This window comes from Schistocerca nitens, chromosome 4, assembly GCF_023898315.1.
Source record: "Schistocerca nitens isolate TAMUIC-IGC-003100 chromosome 4, iqSchNite1.1, whole genome shotgun sequence".
NCBI classification, from domain to species: Eukaryota; Metazoa; Arthropoda; class Insecta; order Orthoptera; family Acrididae; genus Schistocerca; species Schistocerca nitens.
In genome coordinates this window covers 874682797-874703838 of record NC_064617.1, presented here as the reverse complement: position 1 = coordinate 874703838, position 21042 = coordinate 874682797, and the positions used below count along the sequence as shown (strand labels likewise).

Sequence of the window (21042 nt, the reverse complement as noted above, 5' to 3'; positions counted from 1 at the left end):
ACCTGAAAAATTTATTTACCTATGTTGTTGTTATTCCTTACCTAATTAGCCCTCCTTATCCTACCAGTTTTGATATGGGGGAAAAATAATAAAAAAACTGCAGAATGTGTTTGGGAATCGAACACAGGTTTTCCACTCCCCAGCTGAATCCTGTGGTCAGTGTGCTTTCGTTGACTGGTGTTTATCTTAGGGGTACATAAGCAACAGTCTTAACAGTTTCTTTCCTTGATTTATAGGAAAATATCCATTCACAGATCCCATACCCCATATATGGTGATGAAAAATGCTCTAGGAAAATATCCATTCACAGATCCCATACCCCATATATGGTGATGAAAAATGCTCAATTTTCAGTTCCTCATTGACCCAGTCAAGTATTTGAGTTGTTGCGCATCATAAAATTTAGGGGTAGTTTTCTCAAAAATGGGGAGATGTTGAACCAAAATATCTTAGGGTCTTTCATTTTGGGTTATGCACAGGCAACTTGCCAAATATATGCCAAATCTGTTAACATTTTTAGCCTTCAGATAGATGTAACATTAGGTTTTTGTAGATACCTACACTTATCCTGACTGCATGCTTCCCACCCTCTTTGAAGGGTATGTGATAAAAAATTAACACCAAAACACATTGATCCTACATGTGGTTTACAGTATGGGCAACTTGAGACCAGGAAAAAACTGACATCTTGATCATGTGCTTGCTCTGTGGAGGTTTAGGATTGTATGGAAACGTGCATCATATTGCGAAAAGATCTCATTCTCATAAGGGAAACAATTCCTGTAAGGCTGAATCTTATCTGTATGGATGGATTTGCAGTCAGATTGGTGAAAAATGCTTTCCATGTGCATTAATGGCCCTTTAGGATGTCACAACTCCATTTGTCAAACTATAACTCTCTCAGTAATGCTTTTTGTTCTTCCAGAAAGGTTACAGAGCATTTGTCCTGCAGCATTTCTTTTTGAAGATTAAAAATGTTCATCTGCCAGGGGAAGCAGGATTTGTGACCCATCAGGAAAGATAACCTACCACCAACAGCAGTTTGCATGTAATTACTCTTACTTAATTTCAGTTTTATAAACTGTTTTTTAGGTGTCTAGCTGTTCTTATGATGTAATTATTGTGCTCAATATAGGAATCAGAATTGTGTTTGGCAGCAGAAAATAGAGTTGTCATCCTGGCTAGATATGTGAGAATACATATTCTAACAGTCATGCTGAGGAAAATATCAGAGGGGTCATATTAACAGGGAGAGATCCCAAGCAGTGGGGATCGACTTTTTGAAACCATCCGTACGGTGATGTAGCTCAAGATCCCAGGATCACACCCTGCAGCCATTCACCCTAGCAGGCCCTCATTAGTGAGTAATTGATGAAAAAACAGATTGGAATTTTATGTGGTGTTCTGTAGCATTATAAGACAGAGAATTTTGTAGATTCGTTATGTGTCGTAGTGGTTAGGGTAAAGTCTTCGTCATACTGAACGTCATGGGTTCAAGTATTGTCATGTGGCTTAAAGTTTTTTATTTTTAAAGTTTATTGAAATGACATTTATCATTATTTTTATTCAATTAATTGGTTTAAATGTAATTTTTTTATTTCTATTTCTTTGTCACATTTAATCATTATATGATTTTTTTTATTTGTTCTCAGTTTTCTTCATATTGTTCTTTTTCCACTCAGAATGTTTGTGAATGTGAACTTAATAATATTTATCTATTAGAATGTTTAAAGATTTGAAAATACTGGTGTATTGGTTAGAAAATAAAAGATGAAATAATCTATTTATGACTTACTATAGTGTCAAAAATATATTTTTCATGACAAGATGTACCCCCCCTTTTTTTTCTTTCTTTCTTTTTTTTCCAAACATTTAAAGCACAGCTTAAATTACTATTGCGACTATGGGAAAAATAATGCAGATGAGGATTTAAAGGAAAATTGGGCTTATAAGTGAAATTAAATTCAAGCAAAATTAGGAGTAGAAACGAGTGCAGTTACATGGATGAAAAATGAGGACGATAAAAAAATGAAAATTAATACATAAAATTAATTAAAATCACATGAACAAAAATTTCAACCTGGAAAATAATGATAGGAAGAAAAATGAGAGCAAATGAAGAAGTTGAAATGATGATTAAAAGAATGTGACAAAGGAATAGAAATACAACTTATGTTTAGAGAAAGTTAATTGAATAAAAATAGTGATCAAAGTAACTACAATTAAAAAGAAAAAGCTCCTTACAAGATTGAACCCATGACCTCCTGCATCTCAAGGCCTTACTCTAGCCATCACACCACTGAATCAGTAAATATGGTACTACTATTTTAATCCAGAATTCCAATATAATGATCACCCTCTTTTGTGTTTGGATGTATCACTTTATTTGTCTCTCATAGCAATAGCAAAACTTGTGCAAACTATGTGTCAGCCTCTGTTTGCATTTACTTTTCAAATGCACATTAAATGGCATAATTCATCATTCACATACAGTAAACTAACATTTTGAAAGTGGTCATAGTAATGTGACTCAACAGAGTCTACAGCTATTTCTGAAAATGTGGGTAGTGAATGAATGAAATAAAATATATTGTACAGATCACTAATGACTCTTGAGAATATCATAAAAGCCTTTACAGTAAGAAAATTGAAATTGGTATATTACTGCAAGCAATGGCAACTCTTTACGTGATGTAGCAGTAACTGGAATGTAAGCTTGATCTCCTTGTGCTGTGGAGACCTGAAGGGTACAGAATCAAAAATTCGGAACTATGCACTGGCAAATATGTGCATAATTTTATACAGTGGTATTGGTTCCATAGATTGGCTCTGCGCACTTTCAGTTTTTACAGTTAGAAGTTATGTGTGCAACTAATTTCGAGATACCTTTAGTGTAACTAGAGCACTGTCTCTCTAATCTCTGTAGTATACAGTGTTTTAACTTGGCCTTTTTTAAGGTAAAGAGAATGTCACCTGCACAGCATGTCCTTAGAATCCAGTATGTGACAGCAAGTGTTACACATTAACAAAAACATTAGTAAATATCACAGTAACATCTCAATTCATGGTCATGGAATAAGAGCCGGACTTAACTTCACGTACTGAGGAAATTAAACAAAAAAGCCAAAACAGTATTTTCTACCAGAGAATCAGATTACACAAAAAATTACCCAAGGAAATGAGAGAGAACTAAAATCAGCATGTTTAAAAAGACTGTCAAGCGGTACCTGTCAGTCCATGCATGACAGTGAGCAGTACCAATATGTTCCAAAAAGCAGCACGCAAAAATGCAATTTTTCAGACGGTCGTATCTTGAGGTCTGTTGATCACAGAGATAAGAGATCAAGTGTTTTGGATAGATAACCCTTGGCTTAGTGACCATTTTTATACCTGCCAGAAGAATGGACATGGTGTAGGTACCCTACAGTATGGGGTCAAAATTTAAACGTTGCCCACTTTGTCCAGCCCAGGCAAATTGAACAAATTGGTTGGTTCTTTTATATTAAGTGTGGGCTAGAGTAAACCTTAGGTGACTTATAAAAGCACCATTTGTCCATGGGCAGTTCCTAAGAAAATCCCAAAGAAACATGACTTTTGGATACGAGAAATATCTGTTGTGGAGATGACAATTTATATAATTTTTATTCACGGCAGATTGTCAAAATTTCTACCATTTGTTCTTACGATGATATTATCAGGGAACCTTGAAACGTTTTTTTGATATCATTATCCATTACCAAGATTAAGAGGTCCAAAGTTATCATACTTACGAAAAAAAAAAAAAAAACTGGTCTTTAGTTCCTTCTATATATTCCAACCACTTTTCCACATTTCTTGCTTTTTTTACAACTGGCTTAGTATCTGACCTCCTAATACTCATACAGTTGCTTCTGCTTCTCTCCAAAGATCTCATTAATATTCCTATAGGTGTTATCTGCCTCTTCCATAGCCATGCTTGCTTGTACAGGTTTGCATTTCTCCTATAATCATTCCTGCTTTGCCATTATCCACTTTTTGTCAGTTCCATTTTTAGACATGTAGTCCCTTTCATCTGCTTTACCTGGTGAATTTTTATATTTTCTCCTTTCTTCAGTTAAATTCAATCTCTCTTATGGTTTCAAAGGATATCTGCTGGGGCTTATCTTTTTGCCTGTTTTGTCATTTGCTGCTTTTATTACTTTGTCCTTCAGAGCTACTTATTTGCCTTATATTGTAGTCCTTTCACCTGTTCCAGTTGTTTCCTAATGCTCTCTGTGAAACTACCAACAACTTGTTGGTCCCCTAACTTTTCTTAGTGTCATCTCCTTAATTTCTTACCCTGTGAAATTTTTTCAGTTTTAATCTGCTGTTCATAACCTTTAATTATGGTCAGAGCCCACAAAAGCCACTGGAAATGTTTTCATTTTAAAATATGGTTTCAAAATCTCCTTTGTACAATTGACATGATATATCTGAATCCTGTTTTACCTATTCCACGTATGATTCTTAAACCAAGTGTTTGTGATGATTAAATTCTACTCTGTGCGAGATTCTACCATGTGGCTTCCCCTTTCACTCTTTCTTTGAGTCCATGGTCTTCTATTATTTTTCCTTCTCTTCATTTTGCTACTGTTAAATTTTACCCCCCCCCCCCCCCCCCAAACACAGTTAAATTTTTGTCTTCCTGAACTACCTGAATAATTTATTTTATTTCATCATACATTCAATGCCTTCAACATCTGTGGAGCTAGTAGGCATGTAAACATGTGCTATCCTAACTGTTGTTGGTTTTGTGTCTAACTTGGCTACAGTGAAGCATTTACACTGCTGTTCATAGCAGCTCTTGTACATATCTCTTTTGTTATTCTTCATTAGACCTATCACTTCATTACCTATATTAAAATTTTTTTTTTTTTTGCTAACCGTGTATACTGACCTGACCAGAAGTCCTGTTCTTCCTGCCACTACACTTCACCAATTCCAGCTATTTCTAACTTAACCCTATGCCTTTCTTCTTGTAAGTTACGTATCCAGTCAAGGGATATAATGTTCCGCACTGGGACTCGGAGAATGGCAGTTTTGTTCTTTCCTAATAAATTATGAAGCACAATAATTGGCAAAATGTGCAACACTGCTGACAGATGTATATAAAAGTGGCACGATACCTAGCTTTTGGAACTAACTGGAGAGGAGATGGTCAGGATAATTTGTCACTTTTATTTGTGTCTGTAGTACCCATTTTGCCTCCTGAAACTAAGTACTAGCCTTTAGTTATGTCTCATAATTTATTAGTTTCCTCGATTGAATATTTCTTTGATACTGTTTTGTTTTTTCTGATGACAATGTCCTCCTGAGTAGTACCCGCCCGGAGATTGTGCAGAGTTCAGGCTGAAAGGACACTGACTTTCCTAGCATTTCATGGGATGACAAAAGTAAAAGTATGTCACAACACTCTGTCACGTACACCTAATCCATGGGTGGGTTTTCAGGGTGTACAAACACAGACCCAATAAACAGGTCTTGACAAGTAAGTCCTCCAGAGAATGTTTTAGTTACGGCAAAGTTAAATGTCTGCAACAGGGCACACCTGTGCCAGAATAAGTATTTACAATCATATGGAAGGGATAGATAGCTACTCATAAGATAGAGGAGCTGTTGAGTTGCAGACGGGCAGACAGGCATCAGTCTCAAGGGGTGCAACTTGAACAAAGGAAGAATGTAGGTCTAGAAACTATCGGTATAACAGTTGTAAATTGACATAGCAGTGCTGGGGAAGTACCAGAACTCCAAGTGCTAATAGAAAACACTGATGCTCATATCTTTATAGGCACTGAAAGCTGGTCAAAGCTGGAGATAAGGTCATTCAAACATTTTGCAAAGCACCTAATGGTGTTAAGAAAGAATGGGCTAAATACAATTGGCGGTAGCGTGTTGTTGCTGTTAGAAGTAATTTATCTTGTAACAAAATGGAATGAGTTGTTATGGGTAGAGCTCATTCTTGCCAACCGGAATAGAATGACAATTGGATCCTTTCACCAACCTCCTAAGTCAGATGATACAATTGCTGAAAGGTTCAAAGAAAACTTGAGTCTAATTTCAAACATATACCTGACTCGTACAATTATAATTGACGGTGACTTCAATTTACCATCAATATGTTGGCAGAAATGCATGTTTAAATCTAGGCATGCATGAAATGTCATCTGAAATTGTGCTAAACGCATTCTCTGAAAATTATTTCTAGCAGTTAGTTCATGAGCCCATTAGAATAATAAACAGTTGTGAAAACACACTTGATCTCTTAGCAACAAATAATCCTGAGCTAAGAACGAGCAGCAAAATGGATATGGGGATTAGCAAGCACAAGGTTGTTGTAGCGAGACTGAATCCTGTAACCCCCACATCTACCAAAACTAGAAGAAAAAGATATCTATTCAAAACAACAAATAAAAATTTGCTTGAAACCTTCCTGAAAGACAGTTTCCACTCCTTCCAAATTAATAATGTAAGTGTAAACCAGGTGTGACCTAAATTCAGAGACAGCAGTTGAGAGATTTATACCAAATAAATTAACAAATGATGGAGCTGATACCCCATGGTACACAAAACAGGTCAGAAGGCTGTTGCAAAAATAAAGAACAATGCTTGCCAAATTTAAGCAAATGCTAAATCCCCAAGATTGACAATATTTTACAGAATCTCAAAATGTAGTGCAGTTTTCAATGCGGTATATGCTTATTGTAGTTTCAACAACATAACTTTGTCTCAAAACCTGGCAGAAAGCAGAAAACCCAAAGAGATTCTAATCGTAGATAAACTATACCCCCCCCCCCCCTGCTGTGGACCATGGACCTTGCCGTTGGTGGGGAGGCTTGCGTGTCTCAGCGATACAGATATCTGTACCATAGGTGCAACCGCAATGGAGGGGTGTCTGTTGAGAGGCCAGGCAAATGTGTGGCTCCTGAAGAGGGGCAGCAGCCTTTCCAGTAGTTGCAGGGACAACAGTCTGGATGATTGATTGAACTGGCCTTGTAACATCAACCAAAACAATATTGCTGTGCTGGTACTATGAACGGCTGAAAGCAAGGGGAATCTACGGCCATAATTTTTCCCGAGGGTGTGCAGCTGTACTGTATGGTTAAATGATGATGGCATCCTCTTGGGTAAAATATTCAGGAGGTAAAATAGTTCCCCATTTGGATCTCTGGGCAAGGACTACTCAGGAGGACTTTGCCATCAGGAGAAACAAAACTGGCATTCTATGGATCGGAGCGTGGAATGTCAGATCCATTAATTGGACAGATAGGTCAGAAAATTTAAAAAGGGAAATGGATGGGTTACTGTTAGATATAGTGGGAATTAGTGAAGTTTGGTGGCAAGAGGAACAGGACTTGCTGAAAGGTTCAAAGAAAACTTGAGTCTTATTTCAAACACATACCTGACTCGTACAATTATAATTGACGGTGACTTCAATTTACCATCAATATGTTGGCAGAAATGCATGTTTAAATCTAGGCATGCATAAAACGTCATCTGAAATAGTAATACAGGAGTAGGTTTAATAATGAATAAAAAAATAGGAATGCGGTTAAGCTAAGCTACTATGAACAGCATAGTGAATGCATTATTGTAACCAAGGTAGACCCAAGGCCCATGCCTACCACAGTAGTACAAGTTTATATGCCAACTAGCTCCGCAGATGATGAAGAGATTGAAGAAATGTATGATGAGATAAAAGAAATTATTCAGATAGTTAAGGGAGATGAAAATTTAATAGTCATGGGGGACTGGAATTCGATAGTAGTAAAAGGAAGAGAAGGAAAAGTAGTAGGTGAGTATGGACTGGGACTAAGGAATGAAAGAGGAAGCTGCCTGGTAGAATTTTGCATGGAGCATAACTTAATCATTACAGACACTCGGTTTAAGAATCATGAAAGAAGGCTGTATGCATGGGAGAGACCTGGAGACAACGAAATGTTTTTGATTGATTATATAATGGTAAGACAGAGATTTGGGAACTAGGTTTTAGATTGTAATACGTTCCCAGGGGCAGATGTGGACTCTGACCACAGTTTATTGGTTATGAACTGTAGATCAAAACTGAAAAAAGGGGGGGGGGGGATTTAAGGAGATGGGGCCTGGATAAGCTGAAAGAACCACAGGTTGTAGAGAGTTTCAAAGGGAGCATTAGGGAACGACTGACAAGAACAGGGGAAAGGAATACAGTAGAAGGAGAATGGGTAACTTTGAGAGATGAAATAGTGAAGGCAACAGAGGAACAAGTAGGTAAAAAGATGAGTACTAGCAGAAATACTTGGGGTAACACAAGAGATACTGAATTTAATTGAGGAAAGGAGAAAATATAAAAATGCAGTAAATGAAGCAGGCAAAAAGGAATACAAACGTCTCAAAAATGAGATCAACAGGAAGTGCAAAAAGGGCTACGCAGGAATGTCTAGAGGACAAAAGTAATGGTGTAGAAGCATATATCACTTGGGATGAGATAGATGTCACCTACAGGAAAATTAAACAGACCTTTCGAGAAAAGAGAACCACCTATATGAATATCAAGAACTCAGATGGAAAACCAGTCTTAAGCTATGAAGGGAAAGCAGAAATGTAGAAGGAGTATATAGAGGGTCTATACAAGGGCATTGTACTTGAGGGTAATATTATAGAAGTGGAAGAGGACGTAAATGAAGCAGAGATGGGAGATATGATACTGTGTGAAGAATTTGATGGAGCACTGAAAGACCTAAGTTGAAACAGAGCTCCAGGATAAGATAACATTCTGTAGAACTACTTATAACCTTGAGAGAGCCATCTGATGAGCAAAATGTATGAGAAGGCAAAAGACCCTCAGAATTCAAGAAGATATAATAGTTCAAATTCCAAAGAAAGCATGTGCTCACAGGTGTGAGAATTACGGAACTATCAGTTTAATAAGTCACAGTTCCAATATACTGACATGAATTCATTAGACAGATGGAAAAGCCTGTACAAGTTGAACTCAGGAAGATCAGTTTGGATTGTGAGAAATGTTGAACACGCAAGGCAATACTGACCCTATGACTTATCTTAGGAGTTAGGTTAAGGAAAGACAAACCTATGTTTATATCATTTGTAGAATTAGGGAAAGCTTTTGACAGTGTTGACTGGAATACTCTCTTTCAAATTCTGAAGGTGGCAGGGGTAAAATATAGGGAGTGAAAGACTATTTACAATTTGTACAGAAACCAGATGGCAGCTGTAAGAGTCGAGGGGCATGAAAGGGAAGCAGTGACTGAGAATGGAATGAGACAGGGTTGTAGCCTATCCCCGATGTTATTCGATATGTACATTGAGCAAGAAGTGAATAAAACAAAACAAAAATTTGGAGTAGGAATTAAAATCCAGGGAGAAGAAATAAAAACTTTGAGGTTTGCTGATGACATTGTAATTCTGTCATAGACAGCAAAGGACCTGGGAGACCAGTTGAACAGAATGGACAGTGTCTTGAAAGGAGGATATAAGATGAACATCAACAAAAGCAAAACGAGGATAATGGAATGTAGTCGAATTAAACCAGGTGATGTGGGAATCAGATTAGGAAATGAGACACTTTAAAAAAGTAGTAGATGCTATTTGAGCAGCAAAGCCAAAGTAGAGAGGATATAAAATGTAGACTGGCAATGGCAAGAAAAGCATTTCTGAAGAAGAGAAATTTATTAACATTAAGTATACATGTGTCAGAAAGTCTATTCTGAAATTATTTCTTTGGAGTGTAGCCATATATGGAAGTGGAACATGGATAATTAACTGTTTAGACAAGAAGAGATTAGAAGCTTTTGAAATGTGGTGCTACAGAAGAATGCTGAAGATTAGATGGGTAGATCATGTAATTAATGAGGAGGTACTGAATAGAATAGGGGACAAGAGAAATTTGTGGTACAACCGGACCAAAAGAAGAGATCAGTTGGCAGGACACATTCTGAGACATCTAGGGATTACCAATTTAGTACTGGAGGGAAGTGTGTGAGGTAAAAATCCTAAAGGGAGACCAATAGATGAATACACTAAGGAAATTCAGAATAATGTGGGTTGCGATAGTTACTCGGAGATGAAGATGCTTACACAAGATAGAGTAGCAGGGAGAATTGCATCAAACCAGTTTTTGGACTGAAGACACCACCTAAAGTATGCTAGCAGCAAGACACAATCAGTGCCTTTTCTGCTCTGTAGCAATGGAACTATTATAGTTGACAATGCTGCTAAAGCAGAGTTAGTTATGCAGCCTTCCTAAATTTCTTCACCAAAGAAGACGAAGTAAATATTTCAGAATTCGAATCAAGAACAGCTGACAACATGAGTAAGTTAGAAGTACATATCCTTGGAGTAGCGAAGCAACTTAAATCACTTGATAAAAGCAGATTGTATACCACTTAGGTCCTTTCAAAGTATGCTGATGCAATAGCTCACTCAGTGAAAGATAACTACTCAAATACTGGAAAGCTGCACAGGTCATGCCATTATTCAAGAAAGGCAATAGGAGTAACCACTAAATTACAGGCCCATATCATTGACGTCGATATGCTACAGGATTTTTGAACATAGATTATGTTTGAACATCATGAATCACCTGAAAGAGAACGGTCTGTTGACACGTAGTCAACACAGATTTTAAAATACTTCATTCTTGTGAAATGCAGCTAGCTGTTTACTCACATGAAGTTTTGATTGCTGTAATCGTGGAATTTCAAATAAATTCTGTATTTCTAAATTTCCAGAAGGTTTTTGACACCGTACCACACAAGCATCTTGTAATGGACTTGTGACCACAGTTCATTGTAATTGACAAAAAGTCATCGAGTAGAACAGAAATGATTTCTGGCATTCCCCAAGGCAGTGTTACAGGGCCTTTGCTGTTCCTTGCCTTTATAAACGATGTAGGAGACAGTCTGTGCAGCCTTCGGGTGTTTGCAGATGGTGCTGTTATTATCCTCTAGTAAAGTCATCAGAAGATTAATACCAACTGCATAAATATTTACATAAGTTATTTGTGCAGTGCAAAAATTGACAATTGACCCTAAGTAATGAAAAGCGTGAGGCCATCCACATGAGTGCTAAAATGAATTTGTTTAACATCAGTTACACAATAAATCAATCAAATCTAAAGGCCATAAATTCAGCCAAATACCCAGGAATAAGAGTTACAGAAAACTTAAACTGGAAAGAACATACAGAAAATGTTATGGGGAATGCAAACCAAGGAGTGCGTCTTATTGGCAGAACACCTGGAAGACACAACAGATCTGCTAAAGAGACTGCCTACACGACACTTGTCTGTCTTCTTTTAGAGTACCGCTATGTGGTGTGGGATCTTTTCCAGATAGATAGGATTAATGGAGTACACTGAGAAGGGCAGCACATTTTGTATTACTGAGAAATAGGAGGGATAGTGTCATGGACATGACAGAGGTTTTGGGGTGAAAATCAATAAAACAAAGGTATTTTTTGTTGCAGTGAGATCTTCTCAAGAAATTTCAATCACCAACTTTCTTGTCTAAATGCGAAAATATTTTGTTGATGCCAATGTACATGATCATTATAATAAAATTGCTTCCCACAGTAGCCCCCCCCCCTCCCCCACATATACAGGAGAATGTACCCCTGTAGGGCTCTGTACTGAGTGTCCCTCTCTTTCTGGAAGCCATCAGTGGTCTAGCAGCAGCTGTGGGGTTCTCAGTTTCACCCTCCTTGTGTGCTGACCACATCTGGCTCTATTATTCTTCTTCTAGTGTTGGTGTCACTGAACATTGACTGCAAGGCACAATACGAAATGCACAGGCATGGGCTCTCACTCATGGCTTTTGATTTTCTACTGCCAAGACTTGTGTCATGCACTTTTATTGATGTAGTACCATTCACCCACAACCAGTACTTTACCTCAGTGACCAACTGCTCAATGTGGTGGAGACTTATCGCTTTTTAAGACTGGTCATTGATTCTTGGTTGACATGGATTCCCCCTGTCTGCCAGATTGAGTGAAAAGTGCTGGCTGCACATTAATACACTTTGTTGCCCAAATAACACCAGCTGGTGTGCAGACCGCACTACCCTGCTGCAACTTTACAAAGCCCTGATACAGTCCCGCTTCGATTATGAGAGTGTGGCACATGGTTTGGCTTCGCCCTCACCGTTGCAGGTATGGTTCTGATATACCACTGTGGGATTTGTCTTGTGACAGGAGCCTTTCGAACTAGCCCTGTGAACAGCTTACTTGTGGAGGCTGGCGTCCCCCCATTGTGGTTCAGGCACCAACAACAGCTTGTCCAGTATGCTATCCACATTCGCAGCTTCCCTAAGGATCTGAACTACTGTCTTCTCTTTCCAAATATGCTAATCCATCTGCTGCAACAGTGCCCCAGGTCAGGGATTATGATCATGTTCTACATCTGGTCTATCCTCTCTGAACTACAGTTCTTTCTCTTCCAATTCTCCTCTAGACCCACCCCCACCATACACCTCCATGGTGCATCCCTTGGCCACAGGTCTTGACCTGTCACAAGGTCGCAAAGACTCCGTTCATATTGAGGCCCTCCGCTTCCAATTTTTGTCCATCTTTGGCACATCCCAGGGTTCAGAAGTCACCTACACTTATGGCTCGATGGTTGCTGGTCGTGTAAGCTTTGCTTATACTTATGCGAGACATAGCGAACTGCTTTCCGTGCTGGATGGCTGTAGTGTTTTCACTGCAGAATTGGTAGCAATCTCTCATGGTCTTGAGCATATCCGTTCCTGCACTGGTGGGTCCTTCCTCATATGCAGTGACTCCTTGAGCAGTTTGCAAGCTCTCGATCAATGCTATCCTTGCCATTCCTTGGTAATTACTATCGATGATTCCCTGTATGACCATGAACAGTGTTGATGCTTAGTGACCCTCATCTGGACCCAGTGTGGGTGCTCAGTGACCCTCGTCTAGACCCTGACCATGTCGGGATCCCGGGGAATGAACTCACTGATAGCCAGGCCCAACAGGCCACCAGTAAACCGACTCTTGGAGATCAGTATTCCAGAAACAGTCCTGTGATGGGTTTTACACCGTCAAGTATTGTGTGTCGGGAATGTGGACTGGCTCATTCTGACTTCACCAAACTAACTGCTGGTGATAAAGGACACTACAAATCTGTGTAGATCCTCCATGCAGGCCTCTCACAAGGGCTGTACCGTCCTTTGCCGGTTCCACATCAGCCACACTTGGCTGACTCATGGTCATCTCCTCCGTAAGGAGGACCCACCCCACTGTCATTGTGATGGCCGTTTGACAGTAGCCTACATTTTGCTGGACTGTCTCAACCTAGCCACCCTGTGGCAGACTCTTGATCTCCCTGACTTGCTACCCCTGGTGTTAGGAGATGATGCCCCAGTGGCTGAGTTAGTTTTGTGTTTTGTTTGTGAAGCGGGCTTTTATCACTCTCTTTAAGGGACGACTGCTTAAGGTTATTGGCCCATTGAGTGGTTGGTTGTCCCGCCCAGTCCTCACCCTACCTACTCTTTTACTCTTCTTCACACCCTCTTGTGTGGTCTGTTAGACTCGTTTGTCTTTTGTCTATCTGTGCTTCTCTTGTCCTGTCTGTGCTGCTAGTCTTTCGAAGACAGTTTCAGAGTAGGGTACCTCTGGTAAGTGGCGGAGGCTGGGGGATGTATGTCCCCTCATTCCACTCTGCTTTCAGGGGCTTCCAGCTGCTGCCTAGATGGGGCACCTTGCTTGCCTTTCCTCCTCTGTCTCCTGTTCTTCTTTTGTTCTTTACCTCAGCTTCACTGACATTGGTAGACCTCGAGGTTTTCTTCCCCTGGGTTTTGCGTGCTAGGCTATCTCGATCCACAGTCATATAGATCTGTCTGTTCGAGGACTGAAGAGACTGATGACTCAGTAATTTTGTCCCTTTAAGCATCCAACCAACCAACCAAACAACTTTAATTTTATTTAATGAGAGATACTTAATGAACATTGTGAACATATATGTGTAACATTATCATTGCATAAGTTGTGCATATTATTGTAGTTCTTATTTACTTTTGTTTATGGCTTCTTATTTCACTGCAGGTTTGTCAGTTTACTGCCTACGACCAGCTGAAATAGTAACTCCAGCTGCATAAGTTGTGCATATTATCGTAGTTCTTATTTACTTTTGCTTATGGCTTCTTATTTCACTGCAGGTTTGTCAGTTTACTGCCTACGACCAGCTGAAATAGTAACTCCAGCTGAAACTGAACAGCATAAAACTTTATGGGCTGTTCTTCGAGACAAACAGGTAATAAACTCACCAAAGCAACTTTTCCCTTTTGGGCATGACCAAGTGTAGCTTTGTGATTTAGTGGATGTAAACAACTCACTATCTGAATATTAGAATATAAGTTTGCAATAAAAAAAAACAATATAGTAATTTCTTATAATTTATTTCCAGTTTTTGAGAAGTGTGTATGTGTGTGTGTGTGTGTGTGTGTGTGTGTGAGGAAGAGAGAGAGAGGGGGGAGGGGGAGGGGGGGGGAGGGGGTGATCTGCTCTGGTTTAAAGTTACTAACAATGGAGAAACCAGGATAGGATACTGATAATATTATCAAAAGTGTAGATTGCTACACACCATATAGAGGACGCATTGTGTCGCAGACAGGTACAATGAAAAGACTGTTACACGTCTGAGCTTTTGCCCAAAAAGCCTTCTTCTAAAGAAGCATTCTTTCTCTTTCTCTTCTTTCCTGTGTTTTACCTGTTGCCTTCTTTAGAAGAAGATCTTTTGACCAAAAGCTCAAATATTTAGCTGGCCTTTTCTTGTGCCTGTCTATGACTCAACTTCTCCTCTATATGGTGTGTAGCAATTTACACTTTTAGAAATATAAGACTCTTGCCTATATGTATCACCGTATAATGTCTGTAATAGCCAGTGTCGCATAACATTCTCACAGAGCACTGTTTACTAATGAAAGCCAAATAAGTAAGTCTACTGGGTATGTTTTATATGTTTGCCACTGTGTCACTGTTGCTTTCTTATTATTCTTGACTGTGCTTAAGGGAAGTACTCGATAATGGGATAATGCAGTCCCAAAATATGTCCTAATAATGAATTGCACATTTTGGACAACTGGTGCACAATAATCTCCATACTGGTATCATTAAACAGTTGTACTCTGGATTCACTATGCATAAAAATGTCATTGAATCGTATTTTGTAAGGCAAATCATGACAGATGTTTGTTAGTGGTTTGTACAGCTAATTGTAATATCAGTTTGTATCTGCTGGTAAGCTCTGTTCATCTGCGTATAATTTAATCTAATTTTTGTTTGTTTTTGAGTTCAGGCAGTTGTCATATACATGACATGTATATATCAGTATAGATAATAGATGGGTAAAGGCAACAATTCGCTGTATTGATGAGTCGTCAATAGGCACGTGAACAAGACTGAGACTGTTGTCAGCTTTTGGATGAATCTTTCTTCAGAGCTAAGTCCACACACACACACACACACACACACACACACAAACAAACAAAACCATGCATGGCTGCATTGTTGAGGCTGGGTACATTGTGTTGACACTGCCATTATTTATTTATTTATTTATTTATTTTCCACTGCCATATGTGCATCAATATAATGAAATAATGGTGAGTGACATGAAATGATGGGCTGAAGATGCCAATTTTGACAAGTGTTAAGTAAAATGTTGTGAAATGCATTTTAAAAGTATATACATGTATGTTGATGCAAAATAACTGTGATTTGACATTGTTGCATTTTAAAGCTTAGCAGTGGTTAGTATCTAGTTACTTAACACAAATTTTCATTAAAATTAAGCCATCATGAGCAATTAAATTAAAGAGCATTTGTCAGCTTGAGATCTTAATATTCTTGGTAAAAGTGGCAATCCCTCTGACGTGTAGTAACTGGAGCAAGTATGTTCAGAAATTGTATTTCATTGGTCATAGGATACTCGGACATTGATTTGTAGGCTGCATTTCATCTAAGCAATTCAGAAGGTTGTTGACTTTACCTATAATCCTTTAATAAAGGGTGTACCATGTATCTAATGACTGCTTGTGCAGTACAGTAGGTGCCGGGCAGCGAGCACTCTGTTGCCTGGTGATTAGATGCCGCCGCATCGCCCGTCTACTGCTGCGGTACGACATGACTACATTTAAAATATAAGCAAACAAATTTTGCGCTCACCCAGGTCACACAAGGAGATGCCGGAACTGCCTGCCATTATTTTCCAAGCATTTCTGACATCTGCTCAAGAAATTATTAATTGCACGATGTAATTCTCTCAGAGATATTTAATTAATTGATTCACGGATATTATCCCTGAGTTCCTTTATCGTGCAAGGATTTGTTGTGTACGCTTTGTTCTTCAGTGTACCCCACAAATAAATCAGGACATCTAGCAGGCCAGGTATTCTTACTAATCGCTCTGTCATCCAACACATCATGAATTGCGTGCAAAGAAACATTGACCATACGAGCCCTTGCCGAATCCTGTTGAAAAAATGTGAAGCTTAATTCTCTTTCACTCAGTTCATTAAAAAATGGTTGCAAAACGTTTTGCACATATCTTTCACTTGTAACTGTGTCATTAAAAAAAAAATTGGGCCTCTTATTTGGTCACCACTAACTGTGCACCATGCCCCTTTTTTCTGATCACGAAGGGGTTCCTCATGAAGCACAACAGGTCTATCTGTGCTCCAATGTCAGCAGTTTTGGGAATTAACATACCTGTGTATATGGGACCAAGTCTCATCTGAAAACAGAATGAGGTAAGGATCCATTTCACTGTCATCCACTTGTTTTAAAACCCATTCGCAGAACTTAACCTTGTGTGCAGGATTACCAGGTCGAAGTTCTTGTACTACTGATACTTTATAGGGCCTTAGCCGAAGCAGTTAGCACCACTTTTTTTACAGAATTGCATGATATTTGTGTTTGCTGTGGGAGACATCTGAGAGACTTTCTAGAGGAATTTTCCAGGTGGTATGCGGTGTCATTGAGATGAGTTGCTGTAAGCAGTGTATGTCGTCTTTTACACTTCTTGTCTTGAACACTTCTCATTTCACAAAATTTATTCACTAATTTGTGAACTGCATCATACCTTGGAACTCAAACACCTAGAAACTTCTGTTCAAAAAATCTCTGAACAGTACGAGTGGACTCTGTACACACATATGAATTGTAAATAAACACTCGTTATGCACTTGAATAATTCGCTCTTGCCATTGTTGCGTTCGCAGACTTCACTGTTACACTCGTGATACCTGTCTCACTGCTCAAATAACACCAACTGACAAGGAATGTTTCCTGTATGGCCTTCACGCTGAAAACCCACAAATAAAAGGGGGCCGCTGTGCAGTCCCATGGGATTCATTCGACCGACGGGTGCGGCTTCCATGGCTGGCCTGCAATACCCTTGGCAGGTGGTCATCAGATAAATGGAACACCCTGTATTTTGGTGTGATGGGTTTGCTTCAACTTGTTTTCTTTCTTTGCAGATTTCAGAGTAATATTTTTTTCCAGTTGTGTTAATGTATTTTAATATATTAACTTGGACTCTGTGTTTACCTTAAAAATATGCTGCTACAACACCAGTAACTTCAGTGATGCTCCTATCTGTCTCATTTTGTGCAAATGTAGCCTTCTGGGCAACATGTTATATTTACTATCTGCTATTTAATCATAGATGTGCCGATGTGTAAATGGCTTTCATCTTTTCAGTTGGCAGTGATGAGTGAACAGTTGTTGATACATGTAACACGAGTGCTAAATGTGTTTGTACATGTCCTGGAAGAGACAGTCCCCAGCGCTCCAGCTCCGAGACCAGCATTACCTTCTTTGCCAACTGCACCGTCTCTTTCTCCAATCAAGCGAAGAGGCAGAGATACTGAGGTCTTACGTACTCGTGGGCTGTCACCTTCCAAAGGTTCCCATGGTGAGCATTGTTGAAAGCATACAGAAATCAAGCCTGCATAATTAAGAATGTGTTTGTAAAATTTTGTTTGGATAGGAGCCTATTCTACAAAAGCCGTGTGTCTGGTTATAATAGAGGGAAAAATTCCACGTAGGAAAAACATATCTAAAAACAAAGATGATGTGACTTACCAAACGTGTGTCTGTATATGTGTGGATGGATATGTGTGTGTGTGCGAGTGTATACCCGTCCTTTTTTCCCCCTAAGGTAAGTCTTTCCGCTCCCGGGATTGGAATGACTCCTTACCCTCTCCCTTAAAACCCACATCCTTTCGTCTTTCCCTCTCCTTCCCTCTTTCCTGACGAGGCAACAGTTTGTTGCGAAAGCTTGAATTTTGTGTGTATGTTTGTGTTTGTTTGTGTGTCTATCGACATGCCAGCGCTTTCGTTTGGTAAGTCACATCATCTTTGTTTTTATATATATACACTCCTGGAAATGGAAAAAAGAACACATTGACACCGGTGTGTCAGACCCACCATACTTGCTCCGGACACTGCGAGAGGGCTGTACAAGCAATGATCACACGCACGGCACAGCGGACACACCAGGAACCGCGGTGTTGGCCGTCGAATGGCGCTAGCTGCGCAGCATTTGTGCACCGCCGCCGTCAGTGTCAGCCAGTTTGCCGTGACATACGGAGCTCCATCGCAGTCTTTAACACTGGTAGCATGCCGCGACAGCGTGGACGTGAACCGTATGTGCAGTTGACGGACTTTGAGCGAGGGCGTATAGTGGGCATGCGGGAGGCCGGGTGGACGTACCGCCGAATTGCTCAACACGTGGGGCGTGAGGTCTCCACAGTACATCGATGTTGTCGCCAGTGGTCGGCGGAAGGTGCACGTGCCCGTCGACCTGGGACCGGACCGCAGCGACGCACGGATGCACGCCAAGACCGTAGGATCCTACGCAGTGCCGTAGGGGACCGCACCGCTACTTCCCAGCAAATTAGGGACACTGTTGCTCCTGGGGTATCGGCGAGGACCATTCGCAACCGTCTCCATGAAGCTAGGCTACGGTCCCGCACACCGTTAGGCCGTCTTCCGCTCACGCCCCAACATCGTGCAGCCCGCCTCCAGTGGTGTCGCGACAGGCGTGAATGGAGGGACGAATGGAGACGTGTCGTCTTCAGCGATGAGAGTCGCTTCTGCCTTGGTGCCAATGATGGTCGTATGCGTGTTTGGCGCCGTGCAGGTGAGCGCCACAATCAGGACTGCATATGACCAAGGCACACAGGGCCAACACCCGGCATCATGGTGTGGGGAGCGATCTCCTACACTGGCCGTACACCACTGGTGATCGTCGAGGGGACACTGAATAGTGCACGGTACATCCAAACCGTCATCGAACCCATCGTTCTACCATTCCTAGACCGGCAAGGGAACTTGCTGTTCCAACAGGACAATGCACGTCCGCATGTATCCCGTGCCACCCAACGTGCTCTAGAAGGTGTAAGTCAACTACCCTGGCCAGCAAGATCTCCGGATCTGTCCCCCATTGAGCATGTTTGGGACTGGATGAAGCGTCGTCTCACGCGGTCTGCACGTCCAGCACGAACGCTGGTCCAACTGAGGCGCCAGGTGGAAATGGCATGGCAAGCCGTTCCACAGGACTACATCCAGCATCTCTACGATCGTCTCCATGGGAGAATAGCAGCCTGCATTGCTGCGAAAGGTGGATATACACTGTACTAGTGCCGACATTGTGCATGCTCTGTTGCCTGTGTCTATGTGCCTGTGGTTCTGTCAGTGTGATCATGTGATGTATCTGACCCCAGGAATGTGTCAATAAAGTTTCCCCTTCCTGGGACAATGAATTCACGGTGTTCTTATTTCAATTTCCAGGTGTGTGTGTGTGTGTGTGTGTGTGTGTGTGTGTGTGTGTGTGTGTGTGTGTATATATATATATATATATATATATATATATATATATATATATATATAGAAAACATTCCACGTGGGAAAAATATATCCTCTTCCTCAAAATCACCCTCTCCAAACCTTCCAGGAATTTCTGACTTCCAGCCTTGCCTCTCAATCCTTCTTAAAAAACCTTAATCCTACTCCCAACATCACCACTGCTGAAGCCCAGGCTATCCGTGATCTGAAGGCTGACCAGTCCATCGTCATCCTTCCGGCGGACAAGGGTTCCACGACCGTGGTACTTGATCGTCGGGAGTATGTGGCTGAGGTACTGCGTCAGCTTTCAGACAACACCACATACAAAGTTTGCCAAGGTAATACCATTCCTGATGTCCAGGCAGAGCTTCAAGGAATCCTCAGAACCGTAGGCCCCCTACAAAACCTTTCACCTGACTCCATCAACCTCCTGACCCCACCGACACCCCGCACCCCTACCTTCTACCTTCTTCCTAAAATTCACAAACCCAATCATCCCGGCCGCCCCATTGTAGCTGGTTACCAAGCCCCCACCGAACGTATCTCCGCCTACGTAGATCAACACCTTCAACCCATTACATGCAGTCTCCCATCCTTCATCAAAGACACCAACCACTTCCTCGAACGCCTGGAATCCTTACCCAATCCGTTACCCCCGGAAACCATCCTTGTAACCATTGATGCCACTTCCTTATACACAAATATCCCGCACGTCCAGGGCCTCGCTGCGATGGAGCACTTCCTTTCACGCCGATCACCTGCCACCCTACCTAAAACCTCTTTCCTCATTACCTTAGCCAGCTTCATCCTGACCCACAACTTCTTCACTTTTGAAGGCCAGACATACCAACAATTAAAGGGAACAGCCATGGGTACCAGGATGGCCCCCTCATACGCCAACCTATTCATGGGTCGCTTAGAGGAAGCCTTCTTGGTTACCCAAGCCTGCCAACCCAAAGTTTGGTACAGATTTATTGATGATATCTTCATGATCTGGACTCACAGTGAAGAAGAACTCCAGAATTTCCTCTCCAACCTCAACTCCTTTGGTTCAATCAGATTCACCTGGTCCTACTCCAAATCCCATGCCACTTTCCTTGATGTTGACCTCTACCTGTCCAATGGCCAGCTTCACACGTCCGTCCATATCAAACCCACCAACAAGCAACAGT

At 40.8% G+C, this 21042-nt stretch overlaps 1 protein-coding gene across 1 annotated transcript in view; it reads left to right on the top strand.

The window, feature by feature from the left end:
* The window catches only part of LOC126253366 (huntingtin-like), a 549449-nt gene that overhangs the window by 177647 nt on the left and 350760 nt on the right, over positions 1-21042 (top strand). Inside the window, exons 17-18 of the mRNA XM_049954640.1 lie at positions 14179-14273; positions 17723-17936. Coding sequence (XP_049810597.1) covers positions 14179-14273; positions 17723-17936 — 309 coding nt within the window. The remainder of the gene's footprint in view (positions 1-14178; positions 14274-17722; positions 17937-21042) is intronic.